We start from the raw sequence: 21,529 nt of genomic DNA, 5'->3' as shown, positions 1-21,529 counted from the left end.
AATAATTATTTACGAAAATAATTCAAACAATTGTGTTTTTCTGTTTAGGATTTTAATAAACTAATATAATGTCATCAATTTTATTAACTGTTGCGTGGAATATTCAATTTCGTGTATAAGTAGACGTAATAAAACACCAAATGCCAGAGCGCCAACGTACCATGAAATGAAATCATTTTTTACTCCCACATTGAACACAAACGGTTGCCTTCTTTGTGAGCGTAACTATATTTAGAAAAGAAAAAATATCTTTAATACTTGTTTGTAAGAAAGCTTATGCTTTTGTTATAAACCATATTATTTCCTTTATTTTTGTTTGCTAGTTATATAAAAGAATTGCTTTATTGTGGCACATGCTATACTCATCTTACTAATATTATAAATGCGAATGTTTGGATGGATGTTGAAGGTGTCTTCAAAACGTCAGCATGGAACTCGATGAAATGAGACACCTAGTATAATATATGTATATGTAAACTCGTAGAGTATACGTAGATACATAGAAAATGTACTGACTAATTATGTTTGACAAATCCTTAAACACCAAATAATATTGTCTTACAAACTTGTTTTAAATCGGTCTAGCCGCTGCTAGAAATAAATTCGCTGATGCTTGCCTTATAACTTCATCTAGTACAGTTATGACTGCGACTTCGCCCGCGCGGAATAAAAAAATAAAAAAGCTTAGTAATATTACAAATGCTACTTGCATTTGTAATATTAGTAGGATATAGTATTTTCTGGAACCTTTCTTGGAATATTTTTTTTTGTGTTCTTTAACTCTATTTATTTTAAGTTTAATATTTAATTGAAGTCAACTTAAAATTAAATTAGTTAAAAAGCTTAAAGTACTAGGCTTTACTGGATATTGGAGTATATTTTATTAAGTTAAACTTAATTTTCATTCGTCCGTCGCTCACGGGCCATTGAGATTGATAGCGAGGAGTGCCCTACAGACTTGACCGAGTTTATTTTTCAAAGACGATAAAAATAATTACTTCCAATTTGAATTTAAAAATTTGATAAAAAATCTATATTTTAATATTGAAGAAAGTTATCTTTTTTTAATATTTTAATTAAAACTTTTTTTATATGAAACAACATTATGTCATTCATACGAGTAATTTTCTTACGTACAGTCAGTGCCCTTCGCGGTGACAACTTCGAGAAAAATTGCCTTGTTTCTTGTGACGACACAAACTCCGCCCATTTTTATAACATAACGTATTAGGTAGCAGTGAGTGGTAAAGAATTCATAATAGTGAAAAGCAATTAATTATATAAAAGTGACCGATCCTTTTCCGTTCTGATTCATATAAAAGCTGCTTCCTATTTTTTGTTGTTTTTCGCGTCATAGTCTCAGTTCTTACAGAAGGTACAAAACGACTATCACTTCTTAAGGTAGAATACCGCCAGATTCTCTGATAGTACGTAAACGTATTACTTCCGGATATAAGGTTTAAGTTCAAAGGTGGTAAAGTTGCTTTGGTAAACAAATCGCTCATGTTTACCTACGTCGAACTCTTGAGTTAACTAACTTTAAAATGAGGCATTCGCATGCTATCAAATGTGTGGAAAGTCAAAGTTTTTTGATTTTAAACACATTGCTTCTTAAATTTGTCTTTAGACATTTGGAAGCTAAAAGCGTCTTCACGACCTTGTATATTTTCTTTTTCCAATGTGAAATATATCTTTTCTATCTAAATTGTTGCATTCCTTTTTTTTGGAGAATGTTACACTTTTTTTATATAATGTAAGGATTTCTTAACATAAAAATCCGGCACGCACACTTGTCAGACGAAATGCAGAATTGTTTCCACTTCACGCCTATTTTCTGTATTGTAGTGGTATTTCACCGGTCGATTCGGCCCATTCGTGCACCCAACAAATATTTTTGTTGCGGGATCTACCACTGTTTTAAAGTTAAAATTGTTGAATTAAAATGATTTAATTTTTCCTTACGGCCTTATTGAGGAACTTATTAAGTGATTGAATCCTTCTGAGTTAATAGTTTCGGCTGTAGAAAAAGTCAGTCAGTATGTATATACGAAGGTGTTGTAATTTTCTTGCACATTACGTATGTAAACATAGTAGAAAATGTTAAAAATAGAAGCACGTATCATAAATGTTCCATGTTCTTTTCGGTGAAGTACAAAAAAGACATTAATAGTTGGTTCAAAGGTTCAAGCAATCGCAAGGGAAATCTAGATTAAATGTCATTTAACTGGAGCTTCGTGGCTCGTACAAAAAAACACGAAACTGTGGGTCACGTTTTGAGATAGGAGATAAAGAAAAATATCTTTTTACCGGACTGTACTGTATCTTTGAGCTTTGGAAAATACGAGTTTTATGACCATCAAAGGAACATTTTATTTACATTTCTTGCAACGTGTTTAATTTTTGTGCATATTTTTAAATACAGTTGCGAAAAAAATAGGTTGTAAAATAAAAATTCGTTGATAAGTAATTTTAAAGATACAGTCAAAACCGTTTATAGCAACATCGTTTAGAACAACATACCGGTTAAATTGACCAAAATCAAAGGTCCTGGCTGAATGTTATTACATATCTTTCCTATTAATACCTGTCACCGGTTGTTACAACTATCGGTTTTTACGACTCAATATGAGTAGTCCCTTCGATGTCGTTATAACAGATTTTGACTGTAGTCGTATTAGATCTTCAGCAGCCCCTTGTTATCGACTTATCACTACTAAATCACCACTAAGTTTTTCCCTTAATGATCGACTAAAATTCATTAATATGGGTTTATTATATTTTATATCAAGTAAATATGTATTATAATAATCCACTTACCTATCTTAGCGTGAGTACACGAGAAGGAAAAGACACAAGTTAGTGTCAGTAATAAATATGGGATCTTCATTTTACTCCTCGGGCTTAGGTCACGTTCATTGTTAGAATTCTTTCGCCTCCCAAGAGTACCTGTGAAAAAGATAGTTAATTAGAAACTTTATCAAGGGTTTTCAAGCACTCATTAAAGAAACTACGAATTTTATACTTTACTTTAAATAGGTTTAAGAAAAATGAGGAAAATTTACATGGTAAAGAAGAAAGCCAATCTTTGAAAACCTATATACTGTTTACTTCCACTCATAAGTGTGAAATAAGAAAGATCACGTTTAACTACGTAAAATACACGCTTTCAATATTATTAATGTATAGGAGCGAAGCAGTGCCATCGCCGAGATAAGCACAGGAAACCATCTTTCAAACCATAATCAGTAACAATCAAGATGACTATATACAGTCGAACTTGGTTCATGGGGAACTGGAAAAACGAGGATCTCTATAGCGATCGTCATCGTCCGGTTATGCCAGAAGACCTCTATAAGCAAGAAACTGAGGTAAAAGAGGTACTTCTATAAGCAAGAAAAATATCGCGATCCCTTGGACTCTCCCTTATCTAGGTTCGCTGTATATATCAATGGTATTTAATAATTAATTTAACAAATTAAAGAAATATCATTTTATTTCGCCAATATATCCTACATAACAAATATCAACACAAACTTAACACATCTCAAGTTACGAACTGTAAATTTCCACTGCCACTTGTACAAAAAGTGGAAAAGTGTTCAAACTATTAAAAAATTAAAAGCATTGACAAATGCTAGTAGAACTATAAAGAGTAATGGTCACTATTGTTTCTATTCGTAGATAGTATTTTACGCTTGCTACGAAGCGTAGCACTCTACGAAGTCTACTCTACGAAGCATAGCATAATAATGAAAGGGTATCGGAGCGTACCACATTGTGATTTCCTAGTTGGATTTGCGAGCATTACACATCATTCCGTTGTTATTCGGAAAACATTGCTGATTTTATTTTCTAAGATATTCCATGTTCATTAAAATGTGAATCGTCTTATACTATATCAATTAATCTATCTCTATCTATATATATAAAAGAAAGTCGTGTTAGTTACAATATTTATAACTCAAGAACGGCTGAATCGATTTGATTGAAAATTGGTGGACAGGTAGCTTAGACCTAGTTCTAAGCAAAAACGATATAGGATAATTTTTACCCCTTTTTCTATTTTTTATTCCGCGCGGACGGAGTCGCGGGTAAAAGCTAGTTTAAGTATAAAATGTTACCTTTACTATAATAACGCGAAATTTATTTCACCGAGTTTAAGGCATTATAATTAGTTTCATAATGGACAAACAGAGGTTTAAGGTTTAAAGATACTTATCCCCATTCACATGGTTGGCACACCAGGTTTTACAAACCTTAACGTTTTCTAACCTAACACTACTTGTGAGAGAAAGTAAAATAAATATTTATTTTTTAAAATAAATTAAAAAATTAACATGTAAAAAAATGATCACTTTAAATAGCTAAAAACTATAAATGAACCAATCAAATTTTTGTTCGTTCTCAAACCCTCTTCTGTAAATACAAAAGCATTCGCCAAAATATGTAAACATCGTATCCAAAAGAAAAACAAAAAGATTTGCTTAGGATCGAACGTTCAATTTATACACGAAGTTAGGAAAACCAATTTCCTTTGCAAATGTTTTAAGAATACAAATCGAGTGATCGAATTTCATTTTGATTTATGTATATACTAGCTATCGCCCGCGACTCTGTCCGCGTAGCATTAAAAAAACTTAATAACTTGTATATGTATTCTTTCAGACTGTTCTACATCTGTGCTAGATTTTATCAAGATCTGTTGAGTCTCTCCGGAGATTCCCTCAAACAAACATCCATCCATCCATCTAAACATTTCCATTTATAATATTAGTAAGATAATACTTAAAATATGAACATCGGTATATGCATTCATTGAATCTGGATCCGTAACAAATTTATTCTGAACTAATAGTTTCTAGTCACCTGAGGATAGTGTAGCTTCCCAAAAGTAAAAGAATTTTTCACATTGGTGTTGTAGTTTCGGAGCCTATTCAATTCAAACAAACAATGAAATCTTTCCTTATTATAATATTGTATTGGTTAATTATTCTTGTCTTTGGTGTTGGTATTCCATACAGCAACAACTGTAAACACAAAAACATATCAGTGTCTCTTTTATTTATTTGAAGAATAAAAGAGATGACACTATTATTAAAACTTACGCTTAAGTAATTGTTAATTTTATTTTTCCAATTTAATATCATGACGTCACAATATGGCACCGATTCGTGCACATTCTTTTTTTGAAAAACAATTCACTTATATAAAGAAAATGTTACTGACATAAAATAAGAATAGAAAGGAAACAAGTGGAATTGCGACTCTGTTACGGTTTTATGGAAAATACTTAAGTTTAAAATTTCTGCTAGCTAGTTATCATTTTTCTAACTTAATATATATAATAACATCAAAGACTTACTTAGATTGTGCACTTGACAATTTCAGTCGACTTCAGAGTGCGAAGCTAGATAACTTGCTGATTTATTTAAGTTGAAATCTTTATTACCAAGTTATATCTGAGAGCGAGGTCGTTACGATAGTACGGGAGGACGGAAATTGCATTTTATAATGTGTAGCTAACTTAACAGCCACTGCAAGCCGTTACTGAATATGGAACGTAATTTATCACCGTGTATGGATAATATCACTTAACTTTATTGACTAAGAATGTACATAAATTTCGATTTATGTACTGTTTTGTTTACTATACAAGAAAATTTTCATAACACGCTCGTAGTATTTCATAAAATATTCTTTCAGCTATTTATGTATGTAACTTTGTTTAAATATTTCTGTACAATAATTAAACAAAGTAACATACATACATAAATCAAACACAAACGCTCATTCACCTTAATGTGAACATAACATACACCTAACACATACACACACGTACACACACATACACACACATCACACTTTAACTCTTAATAGCAAACCTCTGTAGAAAAATATAAACATTGTTAATTGTTATCATAACTACTTAAAATCATAACCACTTTGTAAAATTTGTAAAATTTGATTGTAGTATGTTTGATTTGAATTGTATATTTTGTGGTCTGTGGGGCGGGCGCCTGGTGATCCATCACACAGGGTATCACCCTAGTTTGGACACCAGTCCCTTACCCATAGAGAAAACAATAAAGTTATTTTATTATTATTATTATTATTCTGAATAGGTACTAATAACGATTTACACTCATTGTAATATTTGAATAGTGTTAATATTGATTAAGGCTAATTTAATCAAGGCCTCGTAACTTAAGAGCTAAGTAACCTACCCTATGGCTTAAGCTAAAATTTACATATGTATGTACTTCTTTTCAGGTAACATTTATATGAAATTACATAATGATTGTAAGGTGAAAAAAATACTGCAAATTATATAAACAAGTATATAATGTAGACAATTGTACAAATACACTTAAATTCAAGGAAACGAGCCGTAAAATAATAGAGCCTACTAATGATCTAATCGCGTGTTACTCTACTCTTATTGATATAAGGAAGCCAATATTTGTTTTTGGTAATTAATAATTTTCTATTAAGTGCCTTTTTATTTGATTACTTTTAGGTGAAATATGCGTGTTATGCTTACTAATGAATTTAAAGCCTAAGTATTTCGTTTTTTGAAAATTTTAGACACTCCAAAACTCTGTGCTGTGTTGTCATTTTCACAAAAGAATGAACCTGCTAAAATAAAGGTTCATTACTTAGATTTATTGATCTAACTAGTTGTCGCCGGGGACTCCGTCCTCACGTAATTAAAAAAACTTATTAACTAGCCTATGTGTTCTTCCAGACTATGTTCTACATCTGTGCCAAATTTCATCAATACCCGTTGAGCCGTTCCGGAGATACCATCAAACAAACATCCACCCATCAATCTAATCATTCGCATTTATAATATTAGTAGGATATATATGGTAGGAGTAAGATTAGTTTTGTCGGAAAGAAAAAGATGTTGCCACATTTTCAATAAAACAAAAACCTTGTCAAAAATCAATTAAAATAAATTGAATATACATCTTGTGTAAAATCTCCTTTCTTTGCCCAAAAAAGAAACATGTAACCCATTATTAAATTTGAACTAAAGTGTTTTAATGACAAATGTCATATGGAAATTTTATATGAAAGCGTACATTAGTCGTCGCCACTGCACTGCAGTATATTTTCAATTTTGTTTTGTTGTTGTTTGTTACTAACAAGCTATGCCACAAAGTTCTCCCATTTTAATTACTTTTATACTGTTTCATTGGCGCAAATCTTTTTATGAAGCTTGGCACAAGTTCTGGTCATTTTCTGCCAGCGACTGAGCATTGTGTTGCAAATATCAAAGTTTTTATTATTAATAGTTCTTATAGAGTGCTAAATACCGTACTGAGTAGATTTTGTTAACGACCTTGTTGCCTAAATAAACGATTTTTATCGTACTATTATTATAAATGCGATTGTCTGAATGTATGGATGTTTGTTTGAAGGCATCTCAAGAACGGCTGCATTGATCTCACTGAAATTTGGCATACATACAGAAAATAGTCTGGAATAACACATATGCTACTATTTAAGTTTTTTTTTAATTCTGGACGGACGGAGTCGCGGATGATAGCTAGTTATTAATATTCTTGACGTAGTAACAAAAACGTAACCGTGAAATTTAACATATTATTTTCTCTGTTTTTACAGAAAGAGTGAAAAGAATGACAATACTTTTAATGCAAAATTGTTTTCAGTGGAAACCTACTCTAAAGTTTCTTTGTATCAAGATTTTAAGAAAAAGCACTCAACTCTCACGTAAAGTAACATTTAAGAATATTTCTTTGCTTTTTGGTATCATACTTGGATAAGAAGCAGCAGTTTTACAACATTTCCTCCGACTACAGTCAAGATATAAAAATATTATGATCCCACTCTAAATTTTATGATTGTCTGCATACTGGAAAACATGAAAGTAAAAAAATACTACAGCGAATTATAAAACAAATGAAAACTCAATGACAATCCAATTCACGCAAATAAAATTCAACAGATATGAGAATACGTCTTAGTACTAAAGAAACAACAGCGTGCTGAACAGCAAAGAGCCAATACAATAGACTCTATGTTTAGCACAGACAGGTGAAAACTAATGAGCCGGACCTTCCTTAAAAAAAAAAACCAATACTATTATTAGATACCTAGTCGTTTTAGAAGACCGATCGATACGCTACATGCGTATTAACCAGTATAATCAAATAGAAAGGTCCTATATCAATGTTAACAACCAAGTGTTTATAATTGATTTCGTAATGTCTGTAAGGCATTTGTATAGCGTCCATTCACCGTAACAGATATGTCGTTTTAATATATAATGTATTTATTAATTTATTATTTGCTCCATTTACCGTTTGAAACTGTTTTGTTAGTAATGTTCCGTCTATAGATATATGTGTACACGATCAAAATCTCTACAACTGGTAGAGTTTCGTTTGTTTAGGTTATGTGCAATTATCTTTAAAATGTTTATGGGAATGTACTAATACAATGTAATGCTCTCTTTATAACTAGTCGTCACTACGCACTAGCTCATACGTCCCCACAGAGGAGCTAAGAATCTACTCAATTATGGGGTGACTAGGACTAATATTACATTCGATTCTCTCTATATTGAAAAGATTTGACATTAACAAATCTTACTAAATTCGAATGTTTAGATGAATTGATGGTTGGATGTTTGTTAGAAGGTATCTCCAAAACGGTTGAACGGATATAGATGAAATTTGGCATAGATGTAGAACATAGTCTGGATAAACACATAGGCTAAAAATTAAGTTTTTTTTTTTAATCCGCGGGGATGAATTCGCAGGCGAAATCTAGTTTAGAAAAAAATGATCAGTGGACCTTGCACTAATATTTGTAACAACCGCTTTCGTATCGTTACCATCAATTATGTCAAAATTAGTATGAAATTTTTAGTGTACTTTACGCCCGATAGGGATGTGTATAAATTTTGATTAAAAAAAAATGTCGATAAAGATACAATGGCGATTGACACAAATATTCGTGCTCGGTCTACAGAGAATACGTTTTCTATACAATTCATCGTAGCCAAGCTCCGGTATGGTTAAATAATGTAGGCCGGATTAAGACATCTCGCAGTGACGGGAAGACATATAGTCGATACCTAAATTGACCAGAAGATCGGCAGACAATACTGTTATATATTGCGGTCAAAGGTTCACTTGCTTTAAGGAAATTTTTCTTTAAATCTCTAGTTTCTGAAAGACTTTATTTTTGTGTGTTGACATGAAATATTAAGTTGTTTATTTTATATCATGATATAGTGGAATGAATAAGACAAATGGGTACTTTTTTTTTCTTTTAGTTATCATCGTTTAATTTCAATTATAAAATATTTACAGACCAAATTATATTAGAAAAATAGCAAAGCTTAAGTTAATTCCATTTAGACATACGAATCTTTTGTTTCATTAATTTCTTCTCAATAAAAAGGCATTTATTTTCTTTTAGAGGCTTGGCACCAATTTCGTAACTTCCCCCCGCCCCACCTCTACGGCTGCGATATTGCAAGTAACGTTCTTTTGTGATTCCAAACGACCCATAATTACAGTAGAACAGTTTTAAGTAATCTGACAAAGAAACATAATATACGACGACCTCGGAATTCTCCTTCATTGCAAAAAAAATCTTATGTTTATAATCTTACTAGACTTAAAACATATAGCTCTTCGAAATAAGTGACCATAATATCCTAACAAAAAAAATTAAGCACAATTAGAGCTACTTACAAACTAACTAGCTGTCGCCTGCGAGTCCGTCCGCGCGAAATAAAAAAAACTTTATTATAACTTCAAACTTTCGTGGTTTTTACTAATATACTGTTCGTAAGAAACGGGATTCTTATCACGATAAGGCTGTTGGAGCTCCCGATATTTCGGCACAGTGCCGTGGTAAGAGTCCCGTTTCGTACGAACAGTATAAAACTTTATTAGTAGCCTATGTGTTCTTCCACATTATGCTCTACATGTATGCCAAATTTCATCAAAATCCCTTGAGTTGTTCCGAAGATACCTTCGAACATATATCTATCCAAACATTCGCATTTATAATATTAGTAAGATTTAAAAAGATATGAATTTTGTTAACAGATTATACGTTAATATTTGTTTAATAACTGTAAAGTACACCTGGTATATATTTAAATTATATTTTAGGTGCTTAACTTGTTTCAATTTACTAATTGCCACTTAATTAGAATTTAAATTTTTTGCTTTGTATTTTTTAAGCTTACTTCCGTGAACACTTGTAAAAGGTTAATCTTGATAAGATCAGTCGACCCCTTAAATTAATTATCTAATATTTCTTTTTATTATTTGTGGTTTATATTACAGTATTTACAAGAAATGACGTAAAATAATAGATAAATTATAATTTAAGAGTACAAAAGCATTTTTGTTATTGGTATTTAAAAAAATGTACCAGGGTATCAGAAAATAAATGTGGATGAAGCAAAGATATGTAGGAAACATGAAAAATGTTTTGTAACATCCATACTATTTAGTTACATGTACATGTACAGTCAGTAGCATAAATGTATACATTTATAAAGATACCTTATGCCCTCGGTTTCAAAAATATGTGAATGAATGAATAAATTCTATTGGCTGTATATGTATTCAACTATGCATAGCATGCCAAATTTAAAAAAAATATATTGCTATATTTGTACTATCTGAAGATGTCTAATTATTAAGAACAAATTAAAAACAACTGGGTTATAAAATCATATACTTATTAGATTGGCGATATAAATCGCGAGGTCAGACGGAAGGTAGTCGGTAAGGCCCAGTCGAGATAAATGGCTCTGTATTACAGCAACATGAAACTTTTACAACGCTTAATGAGATAAAGCTTAAATAATGACTTGCCGTTTAATAAACTGCGCATTAATTTTACCGGAATATTCATAAAAGTATCACACTTAATATAAAAAAGAAAAATAACGAAAAAATCCTATCTTTATATGAAAAGAAACTCTTGTTTGACCTCCTAAAAATATTGTTACTGACGGCTTAACACATATCTTTGAATTTCTTCTCAGATATATGCATGTTGCATCACGATGTTTTCCTTCAAAGTAAAAACATCGGATAAACGTCTATATGTAAATCGAAAAACACATTGGTACATAGTTGGATTCGAACCCAAGACCTGATTGCAAGTCAAGTGCTTAACCCGTGCCATTGACGCTCTCTTAACTAATGAGCCACCGAAATTTTCATATTATTTATTATTTAACGGAGAAATCAATGTGTTTTCTGTCCGAGATCGCGTGACAAATTAAGACATTGTAAAACTAAATAATTAAAAGACTTTAGAGCTAAAATAATTCCAGTGATGATGATTTATGAAAAACCCTAGATATAATCTAGGACGCGAACAATTTATTATTCTTGGTCTTTAAAAAAAACTCCTCTGTCAGTCTTACGGCATTCGCATCGCCTTGAGTTAGGGTTTATCTCTAAATCAAGGCCGCGCCTAGGACAATTTGTTTGCAAAGTTACTCACAGTTGGAGTATTTTTCAAGTTTTTCCTTTACCTGTACTATACAAGCTTTTGGTTACATCGTTTGTGAATAAAATATTATTCTGCTTGTAGTATATGGAAAAATGGCACCTACGCTACCTTTATTGACAACCTTGTACGTTCCTAAGATTTTTATTTGCCAGGAAACTTTACAAATTTTCATTTGTAACGTTTAAGTTAACATTAATTTTTGTTATACGATAGAAATCTATATATATAAAAGAAAGTCGTGTTAGTTACACTATTTATAATTCAAGAACGGCTGAATCGATTTGACTGAAAATTGGTGGGCAGGTAGCTTAGAACCAGGAAACGGACATAGGATAATTTTTACCCCGTTTTCTATTTTTTTATTCTGCGCGCACGGAGTCGCGGGTAAAAGCTAGTATATGTATATTCTTAGCTTATCTTTTTTCAAAGATAAAAACATACTTGTAAAAGGCGGTATTGCATCTATATAGATGTCATGACAGTGGTAATAATGTGAAATGTTACAAACGTTTTGTCTATCAAAATACAGCTTACGTTTTAGTAAAATAGTTCAAACACTGTCTACAAAATTATTTCCTTGTGAAAAAGGATATTTTGCATTTAATTCACATTTTAATCACTACAAAGCTTTCTAACGCTTTCAAATCCGCAACGATAACAAGGCTATAGTATACTTGATGGCGCTTAAAATGCTTTGTGGCGTTTCTTTTGTTTCCCTAACTCGTTTAACCTTTTTCCTGTTATATCGAAGCTTTGTTTTCCACAAGGCTTGGCACCGATCTGACCACTTCCCGCTACCGAAAGGGAGCGGTTAATAGCAACACACGTTTTTAACATCAGCCTTAATAAATAGTGAAATTAAAGTAAAGATTTTGTACAATCAATGATTTGTTAATTCTTTAAAAATTATTCTAACAGTAGATTTTCACTGATTAAGTACTAGTATACAAACATGTTTGTTTGTTTTTAGGAGTGGAAACCCAGGGTAAATACAGAGCGAATACGAGTTGTAACAAAAAGACGATTAATGACGAAGCGAGAAATATATTGATACTTGATGTTATTTTCGCATGCCCACTAAATAAAATAGAATAATCGTAGAAATTAAAAAAAAAATGAGAAGCAGAATATTAGGGTTATTAAACTAAACGTATCATCTACTAAAAATCCTTTAGGTTAAGAAAAACTTAACCTAAGTTTTTAAACTTTGAAGAGCTTTCTATTAGCCAAATATTTTCTAACCTCGGTTCAGTATTTTCCGTGTTTATTTGTAACAAATGAATAAAATGATTTTCATTTATAATAGCTGTGGCTACTAGCTGTAGCCCGCGACTCTGTTCGTGCAGAATTAAAAACAAAAAGTCTATGAGTTCTTCTAGATTATGATCTACATGTGTTCCAAATTTCATCGAGATCCATTGAGCTGTTCTGGAGATAACTTCAAACATCCATCCATCCATCCATCTAAACATTCGCATTTATAATATTAGTAAGATGGAATAATTTATACTACAATACGGTTATTAAATGACAGTCTACGATAAAATGGCCACCTTTTGCTCATTTCGAAAGCAAAAGATATAACGTATAAAAGTTACAGATAAATAAATATTTATTACTATTGAATTTTCCCATTTCAAAATAAGCATTCAATATAGAATTTTTATCAAACGCAAACATTATTCATAGCAGCAAACAAATAGATTTACTTAACACGAAAGGCCCGATTTATATGCGGACGTAGAAAAATCCAATTTCCTGTATAAAAATCTCCATAGTAGACGAGAGCTAAATCGAATAAGCCATGTATTGGCCAATTGTTTTATGTAGAATTACACGCGGTGAAATATGTTTAAGTTATCAGCGAAATATAAAGACTTTATCAATGTTATAATATTTTGAAATGTTTTAATACGTGTTCAAATGACGAAAAAATAAAACAAATAGTTTCAATTTATACTTTTTTTCCTTTTGAGTCTAAGCACTTAAATTTTAGATGGATCACTTAGCCCAGTGTGTAGTAGAAAAATAAATAAAAAGATGTTAATTTTTTTTTAGCTTTTTAAGTCCTTATTAATCACCATAAATAAATCAATCGCATATGAAAGTAAAATAAATATCAAGACGTAAAAATATTAATGCCAATAAATAAAGTATTATAAAATAAAAATAAAAAATAAAGTACAATTAATTTTTACAATATACGTTTATGCCGAATATAATAATATTTATTACCAGCACAAAAGCTTAATATAAATTTATTTAAATATCTTCAAAGATGTCTTTCATAGACAATTCGCAATATAAACACTCAAAACGGTCACAAACATTTATTTAAATCTTAAAGCAAATGGGGAAATTAACTCGTTGCAAAGTGCACATAGAGGACGGTACACAGTTTAACAAGTGAAGCTAATCCATACATTTTACACAGCTCTAAAGTGGAGCAGACGAAAATACGTTCACAGCAAGCAAATATATTTTCCTAGCGCTAAAGGATCAATTTATATGCAAACGTATGTATGTTAAAGAACGTAATTTCCTGCCTACAATTTGTATATTTTTATTCATAGAAATACTAAGAATATGAAATACAATATATATAGTAAAATATTGTTGTCACCAATAATATGCTTTATGACTATTTTGTTAAATTCTAAGGAGTCTAAGTTGGAACATGGTGTTCAAATGTAATATTTTATTTTCGTACTAGTTTTTTTCATTAATTTGTCCCATAGTATAAATTAAGATTGAATGAGAAATAAAAAGCCCAGGAATGTCGTTTCTTATTATACTATCATTGTAAAAATCACTTCCAAAAAAAGAAGTTCAAGATTCGACTTCACATGGCGTTGAGCCAAAAAAAGAATTTAATAAATTATATAATTGAATGAAATAGTCGTAAATAAAGAATAAAGATGCCTTACAAAAGAATACAGACATTCCAAAAGGTTCAATCTATATTGAGACGTATTTTCAATGTAATATAAGTCAATCGTCAAAGAAAATTAAACGTGATATTTTCTACATTCCCTCGATTAGATTTCTTCGAAAGCCGCTTTATAATAGTTAGTAGAATTTTCTAGCAATAATAGCTTTTGTTAAGTTAGATATCGAAGGGGAGAATGAAAAATTGCAATTTTACAGCGATGCGAATTGAACGAAAGCTGATGAGGAGATTGCGTGCGACCTCAACACCGGAATTGAAATCTCAAACGAACACATTTCTTCATTATATCCAGCACTTCATTTAATCGTTAAGAATTTTATGAATAATAATTCAAAAGGAAAACTTTCAAGATTTATTAGTAGTAAGGAAAAAGTTAAGGAAACGATTACTACTTAGTCTGAATGCAGATAAAATTTAATATTTTTAAACAAGACTTACACCCTCAGAGTAATTAAGTGTAGATTTAGTATTTTATGATTAAACCCTATCTGTCTTTCTCCTTATGCTTTTAGTTGGACAAAAGGAGATTCAATAAATAATATACATTATCGCGTTTATTCAACGAGCAAAATATTCAATGTGGCCTGCTTTTATAAATACAAACGATATTAACATATTTTTTTCAAAGTCTGCAGTATATGGCATGTTATAAATGTAAGGTTAATTCACGTTACGTGCTCGCAGCTTGTTATAAATGAATTTATTTATTTAAATAATATATTAAATGGGAAATAGATTAGAAACATCTTAGCTAAGTGGAAATATAGCGATGTTTTTTTATTTAAATTTCGTTTACTTATTACTCAAATATCAGTGGGAGATTTTAACTTATAGTAATGGCGTCAACTAGTGGTAGATCCAGATAATTCGTGCAACAACATCTGTTACACGAATCGACCGGTGAAATACCAATAACCACGACCACACAGAAGACAGGCGTGAAGTGGAAGCAATTCCGCGTTTCGTCTGATGAGTGTGGTGCCGTAGACTTAATTTTAGTGCTATTTCGGTGAACTCAGGTGGCCGCTCGCGTTTTTACACCTTACGATATAAAAAAAATGCTACCATTTATCGCTAGTAGCATTTTGACAACATTTAGACCATTACTGTGACAAAAAATGCTTACTCAAGCTTCTGCTTTATAATTAATTAAAAAATATCGAAGCAACTGTATAAAACAATTTGTCGTTATCAGTTTTTTTAAGAAAAATATCTACTTATTCCACTAAGAGTTATATAGTCTCCTACTTATTTTTTTACTAAATAAGTGAACTGTTGGTGAAGCCTTTAATCAGCAAATCAAGAAAAAATCAAGAAAACTAAATAACTACACTTGATGTAATTTCTGCCTGTTTCCATCACGGTGTAAATGGGTTTCTATTAAAAGTTTCCCTAATAGATATCGAAGTACACCAACTCTAAATAACTACAAATAACTATTATAACTTCGTAAACGTTGACTGTAACAGTCGAAGTTTCGTAAATAAAAACCTCACTTGCCTCACTTTCTGTAGTTTTAGTTGTAATTAGTTGTCCTAAACAGAGGTAGTTTTTGTTACATTTCTTTAAGAGGGATAATCGGCTCACATTTATTATGCGCACGTGAAGCATTAAATGAACACTAGAGTTGTGTTATGGTAAAAAAATCACATGTTTTATTACTTAGTTACCTTTTGATATATGATTGGTAAAGATCTGTGGTCTCTTCCCACTCCCTCTGGGTTACGGGTGTGAGTTATGTTTTAGTTACCATTTTGTAACGTGACCAACGGTAATCTAGGCGTTACAGAATATTCTCCTCAAGATTTTGTTTTGCCATCACAAATTAAATGCACCGAAGAAATTAAGCCATCCCTGTTTTTTCCTGATTCAAGTCAATTTCTATATTTTTTTTAATAGTACAAGGTGGCAAACAAGCAAGCGGCCTTAATTCACCAAACTCGATTACTGCCTTTAGACAACCTCAATTACACATGCGTTAACTTTAATCGTCAGAGGAGGGGCACAGAAAGGATATTTCTAATTCCAAGTTAGTATAACATACCAAATATCTCTGGTAAATTTCTGTACTCGACAATATCTTACCTATATAATTGTGTTTCCAAAGCAATATAGTGTTTATGTAAAGATTAAAACTTGATTCGATTTAAGCTTTTAAGAATTAAAAGCTTTATAAAACGACCGATCGATGTAACAACGTCGTTTTAAATAGACCAAAGTTACAACGAATCGCATCCAATATTCATTAGACACGTTTAATGAAACTTCTCGAAGTCTCACTATTTCTTTGTTAAATCTACAGATATCGAAAACCACTAAACGGATTTCAGTGCTAACTAGCTACTTGAGTACGGAACATAAAATTTTATGCTGAGTCTTTAGCGGCGTTTTCGACATAAATGTGCAGCAAGTCGAAAATGACATCGCATTACTGACTCCATTGATTTCCTTCGACGCGATAGATCTTAATGCTATGGAAATATGATTATTACACAAACTCACAGAAGATATGCACAATATATAAGATAACTATTAAGGTAGAGCAAACTAGAAAACGCACATAAAATTATAACAGCTGTTTGAAGCCTTAACAACGACAATATACATGACATATACTACATGCCCCTCCAATATTATTTTTGTTTAACTTGCTAGTGATTATATGCCAGGACTGAATTTATAATAATTATAAAGAGCAAAGAGACAGGCTAAAGAAACAGTTCCCCTAATATGTGCCCATTGCTCTCATCAAAGCTATATCTACGATAGCAATTTTCTTCATAGGAAAAGAGCATTTTTTATGTCATACGATGGAAAACGAATAAGTGGCCACTTGAATTCGCCGAAATAAGTGACCGATGCCCATGGACATCTGCAATTGCAGATTCGTTGCCTATCTTTATAGTCAACGGAGAAGGGAATGCACAGAAAGAAAACATTTCCCCTTCTTATGCGTCCTCTCATCCGCTAAATCCGCTTACCATTCTCATCATTTCCTTATAAGAAAAGAGTGGGAAGGTTACGTAGACTAAAATTAAGCCTCCGGTATTAAAATTAAGCAAAGAATACAAAGATAGGTAAAGAAAAGATAAGAAAGGAGAATATATTGCGTAGTAAACTCTGCAGTAATAATAAATGTAAGAGATTATTATTTGTAATGTATATCGTTACAAAAACAAGTCAACAAAGATATAATCATTAAAAATAATAGTTGACAGTAAAACGTTGCAACCGCAAGCGAGACCTAGAGCTTAAACGTTCACTAATGCAAAAACTTTAATCTCTCTTACTGAACAAGCATACATGTTATTCTTATGCATATGTTACTTTATACTTCCAGAGGCCAAAGACTTTATTTATTAAAAACAACCTGCCTCATCTTTTAGGAATAAAAAAACTGACTATCACAGACTTCACAATGATACCTCAGACATCATAGACAGATTAGATAACCTTGTAACATAATTTTATATTTATGTATACAAAAACATATACATTGCTTTGAAATTACCCTTCTATCAATCGAGCAAAAAGTTATTGAACGGTCGCTACTTGGTTTCTCTAATACGGTAGGTAGCTACTTGGTTTAATTGTTAGTCTTTTTTTCCAGACAGATTATCCGATTGACAAGAGAGGAATTTTTTTTTGCGAGTTGTATGGAAATTCGTTTATGACGGCTTAGAGCCTAAACGACTGGACCTATTTTTGCGAGTTATGTGTCATTAGAGTCGTCTTCTATCCAGAAATGTCGTAGACATAAAATACACAAGTGGATGTAAGGGAGTAAAACTCATAAGTGAATTTCTAAATAAGTTCGAATCTCATTTGCCATAATTTATTTTGTAAATTGCTAATTATTTTTTTCGATATTTTCTACTTTGTTCTAAAATAAGAAAGTATTTTATGTAAAATTAGAGTTTAGTTCAAAGCATAATTTTTTAAATCATTGTTTTAAAATTCATACAATAAATGGCGCTATCTCATTCATTGTGTCCGGTCATTTTAATTTGATTGTAATTGTTTTAATTAGGGTTAGGTTATGTATCGAATAAAATATGAAAATTTGTGACATAATTGCCGTATTATATATATTGATGAATCGTAGTAATTAACATTTATTTTGAAAGTAATATGTAACTGCAGTACTTAATTTGAAACCGACTAATTTTTTGAGAGTAACTACTTTTTACAATAATTATAATTGTTTCTTACTCATAAATTTAAAGATATCTTTCAGTACCAAAACTGACAAACAATAACAAAATAAATTATTTAATTACTCTACAATAAGTTAGTAAAAAAATATTAAAGTCGTTGAAAGACATAAAAAAATATCTTGAAAAATATATATATATAAAGCTGTTGCTACCAACCTGTCGGCAAATACACGTAGAGAAGAAAATGTTCATGTCCATAAGAAGTGTAACTAAAAGTTTATGCCACTCATGCCACTTTCACACAACAAACACGAAATATACCGTAGACGTTTGTGACGTCCGACCTCCGCCGTAGTCAGTGGTAAACTGAGCTACGAGCCCCAACGTTCCAAGTTTGAACTTATCCCTCGGGTTGCGTCGGGGATACTCGGGTCGATGCATTGTGGTTTTTCTGTTTCACACGTTTTTCTAGTTAAAGTAAAATTTTACATCTGAAATGTGAAATTAACTCAAGTTAATCCTCAACTATAAAGCTCCGAAAAGCACCGTTGAAAGAAACATATGGTCGATACAATTTTCTGAAATTAGACGCACAATGCAGTTTATTTTTCTTAAAATAACATAAATGTAAGGCGACAGCAGACAGTATTTCAGAAATCTGCCAGAGATCCATACACTCCTGATAAATCACTTTGGGTCGCGGTCGATTCGCGTTGATACTGAAAATAGATATTTATGAAGATGTTACAACGAAATGTATGAATTATATATTGTTACTATCATTGGATAAACTTTAACTGAAACTTTAACGTCGTTTTCATTGCATTTTAGATTTTTTATATGATTCTCGCTGAGAAGTCTTAATAATTAACGTCATAGATCCAGTATTTCATGGTGTCATTAATTTAAATTTTCTATGAAAACACAAAGGCATTGGGAAGCAAACTGTGCTCTTGTCTGCTATATCTCAATAAAGCTCTCGACTCAGCAGGAGTTTGTAATAAACGTTCTTCCTTTATAAAGATTTATATGTTCAATAAGCTTTGACATGTACAGTCGAATGGATAATTATTAATATGATTTTAGATACATTTTATACTGTTTAATAATTTGAAATTAATTGTAAAAAAAAAAAATATTATAAAGACAATTAATGAAAGATTAATTTTTGAAAGGCATACATTGTATAAAATTTAACAAATTCTGAAGTTATAAAAGTTACAATGAAACACACTTATATACATATCCATCAAATACATTAACTTATAAATTTATAATAAATATATATAAGTGATGAAATAAAAACATTTTCACATCATTAACCATCTTAAAGTAAATGTCATCTTAAGTCGTATTTTCACTGATATTTTTTGCGTCCTACGCAGACTTATCCTTATGATAAATTACGTAGTATTATTCATTAAAAGCTAGTGGAACAATCTTTCATATTCGAGTGATTTCAAAAGGCTTAACTGTTTGTGAAAAAGTTGAAACCTTGAGAACTTTTTGCCAGGTCCCGAAGCGTTTCTGCTCAACTGATTCTTTTATAATTCAAAAACATCTGCATCTATTCGTGTATCACTAATTGGAAGTCTGTTTTACTTTGACCTCTGGATATATCTTTGTCACTTTGATAAGTTATTTATTTTTGTCAATATGCTCATCACTAATTTTCAATTATAACATTACCACATGAAGCGAATGAAGCGCAGCAATGAAGCGAAACCTTCGTCCTCTTTTTTAAGGAAATTACGCGAACGATTGAACAGGGTTTAACACAGTATTGTTGAATTCGACCACTTGAGAAACGCTTATATCGACAAAAGTACTAAGTAAAGTCAGATACGATTAAATAATTGAACAAAATCGTAATATTTGATAAAAAGGTCTTTTAAAAACCTACTAAAACGTAATGATATATGTAAAATCAGGTTAGATTTTTATCATATCTTTTAACATTTCTTTCTTTTCAGTTAACATGTTCTTTACTGTTTCTGTGTTACATTTTTCATATGGTTTACAAATTAATAACATGATAAATTAGACAACATAAACCCGATTGTAGTAGTTACTGTTATCTGGTTGAGTGGACTTTACAAGACATTTAATATACCTTATATAATATTATACAGACGGACACTAAAGTAGTCAAAGAGAAATTGATTATCCAAGAGGAAATATCCATTTGATATGTCTAGTTAAATTTAAAGTCCTATTGTAAATTGTAAAAAGCGAACTCATTACTTTAATTATTATTATTAACTAGCTTTTAGCCGCGACTCCGTCCGCGCGGAATAAAAAATAAAAGCGGGGTAAAAATTATCCTATGTCCTTTTCCTGGTTCTAAGCTACCTGCCCACCAATTTTCAGTCAAATCGATTCAGCCGTTCTTGAGTTATAAATAGTGTAACTAACACGACTTTCTTTTATGTGTATAGATATATAGATGAAATTATATTTTATAAATACGAAACTTTTTATGTTTGTTAGTAGGTACCTTCAGAACGGCTCAATGGATCTCTATGAAATTTAGCATAGATGTAGAACATCATCATCATCAGCTCACTATACGTCCCCACCGAGGGGCTCGGAGCCTACCCCAATTTTAGGGGTGACTAGGCCATAGTCAACCACGCTGGCCAAGTGCGGGTTGGTTGACTTCACACATATCATTGAATTTCTTCTCAGATATGTGCAGGTTGCATCACGATGTTTTCCTTCACCGTAAGAACGTCGGATAAATGTACATATGTAAATCGAAAATCGAAAAACACATTGGTACATGGCGGGATTCGAACCCAGGACCTGCAGATTGCAAGTCAAGTGCTTAACCCCTGAGCCACCGACGCTCTCTTGTATGTAGAACATACTGTAATATAATACTAATGACTTTTTTTTTTAA

The 21,529-nt window shown here is 31.4% G+C and overlaps 1 protein-coding gene across 1 annotated transcript in view; it reads right to left on the bottom strand.

Moving 5' to 3' along the window:
* LOC106720091 (acid sphingomyelinase-like phosphodiesterase 3a) overlaps positions 1-18,973 on the bottom strand; it is a 28,342-nt gene extending 9,369 nt beyond the window's left edge. The window contains exons 1-2 of the mRNA XM_014514673.2: positions 18,844-18,973; positions 2,818-2,946 (exon numbers count right to left, since the gene is read on the bottom strand). Coding sequence (XP_014370159.2) covers positions 2,818-2,887 — 70 coding nt within the window. The 5' untranslated portion in view covers positions 2,888-2,946; positions 18,844-18,973. The remainder of the gene's footprint in view (positions 1-2,817; positions 2,947-18,843) is intronic.
* Positions 18,974-21,529: the final 2,556 nt, after the last annotated feature.

The sequence above is a fragment of the Papilio machaon genome, chromosome 8 (genome assembly GCF_912999745.1).
Source record: "Papilio machaon chromosome 8, ilPapMach1.1, whole genome shotgun sequence".
NCBI lineage: Eukaryota > Metazoa > Arthropoda > Insecta > Lepidoptera > Papilionidae > Papilio > Papilio machaon.
The sequence above is the reverse complement of the archived record's forward strand: the minus strand, read 5'-3'. Positions and strand labels throughout refer to the sequence as shown.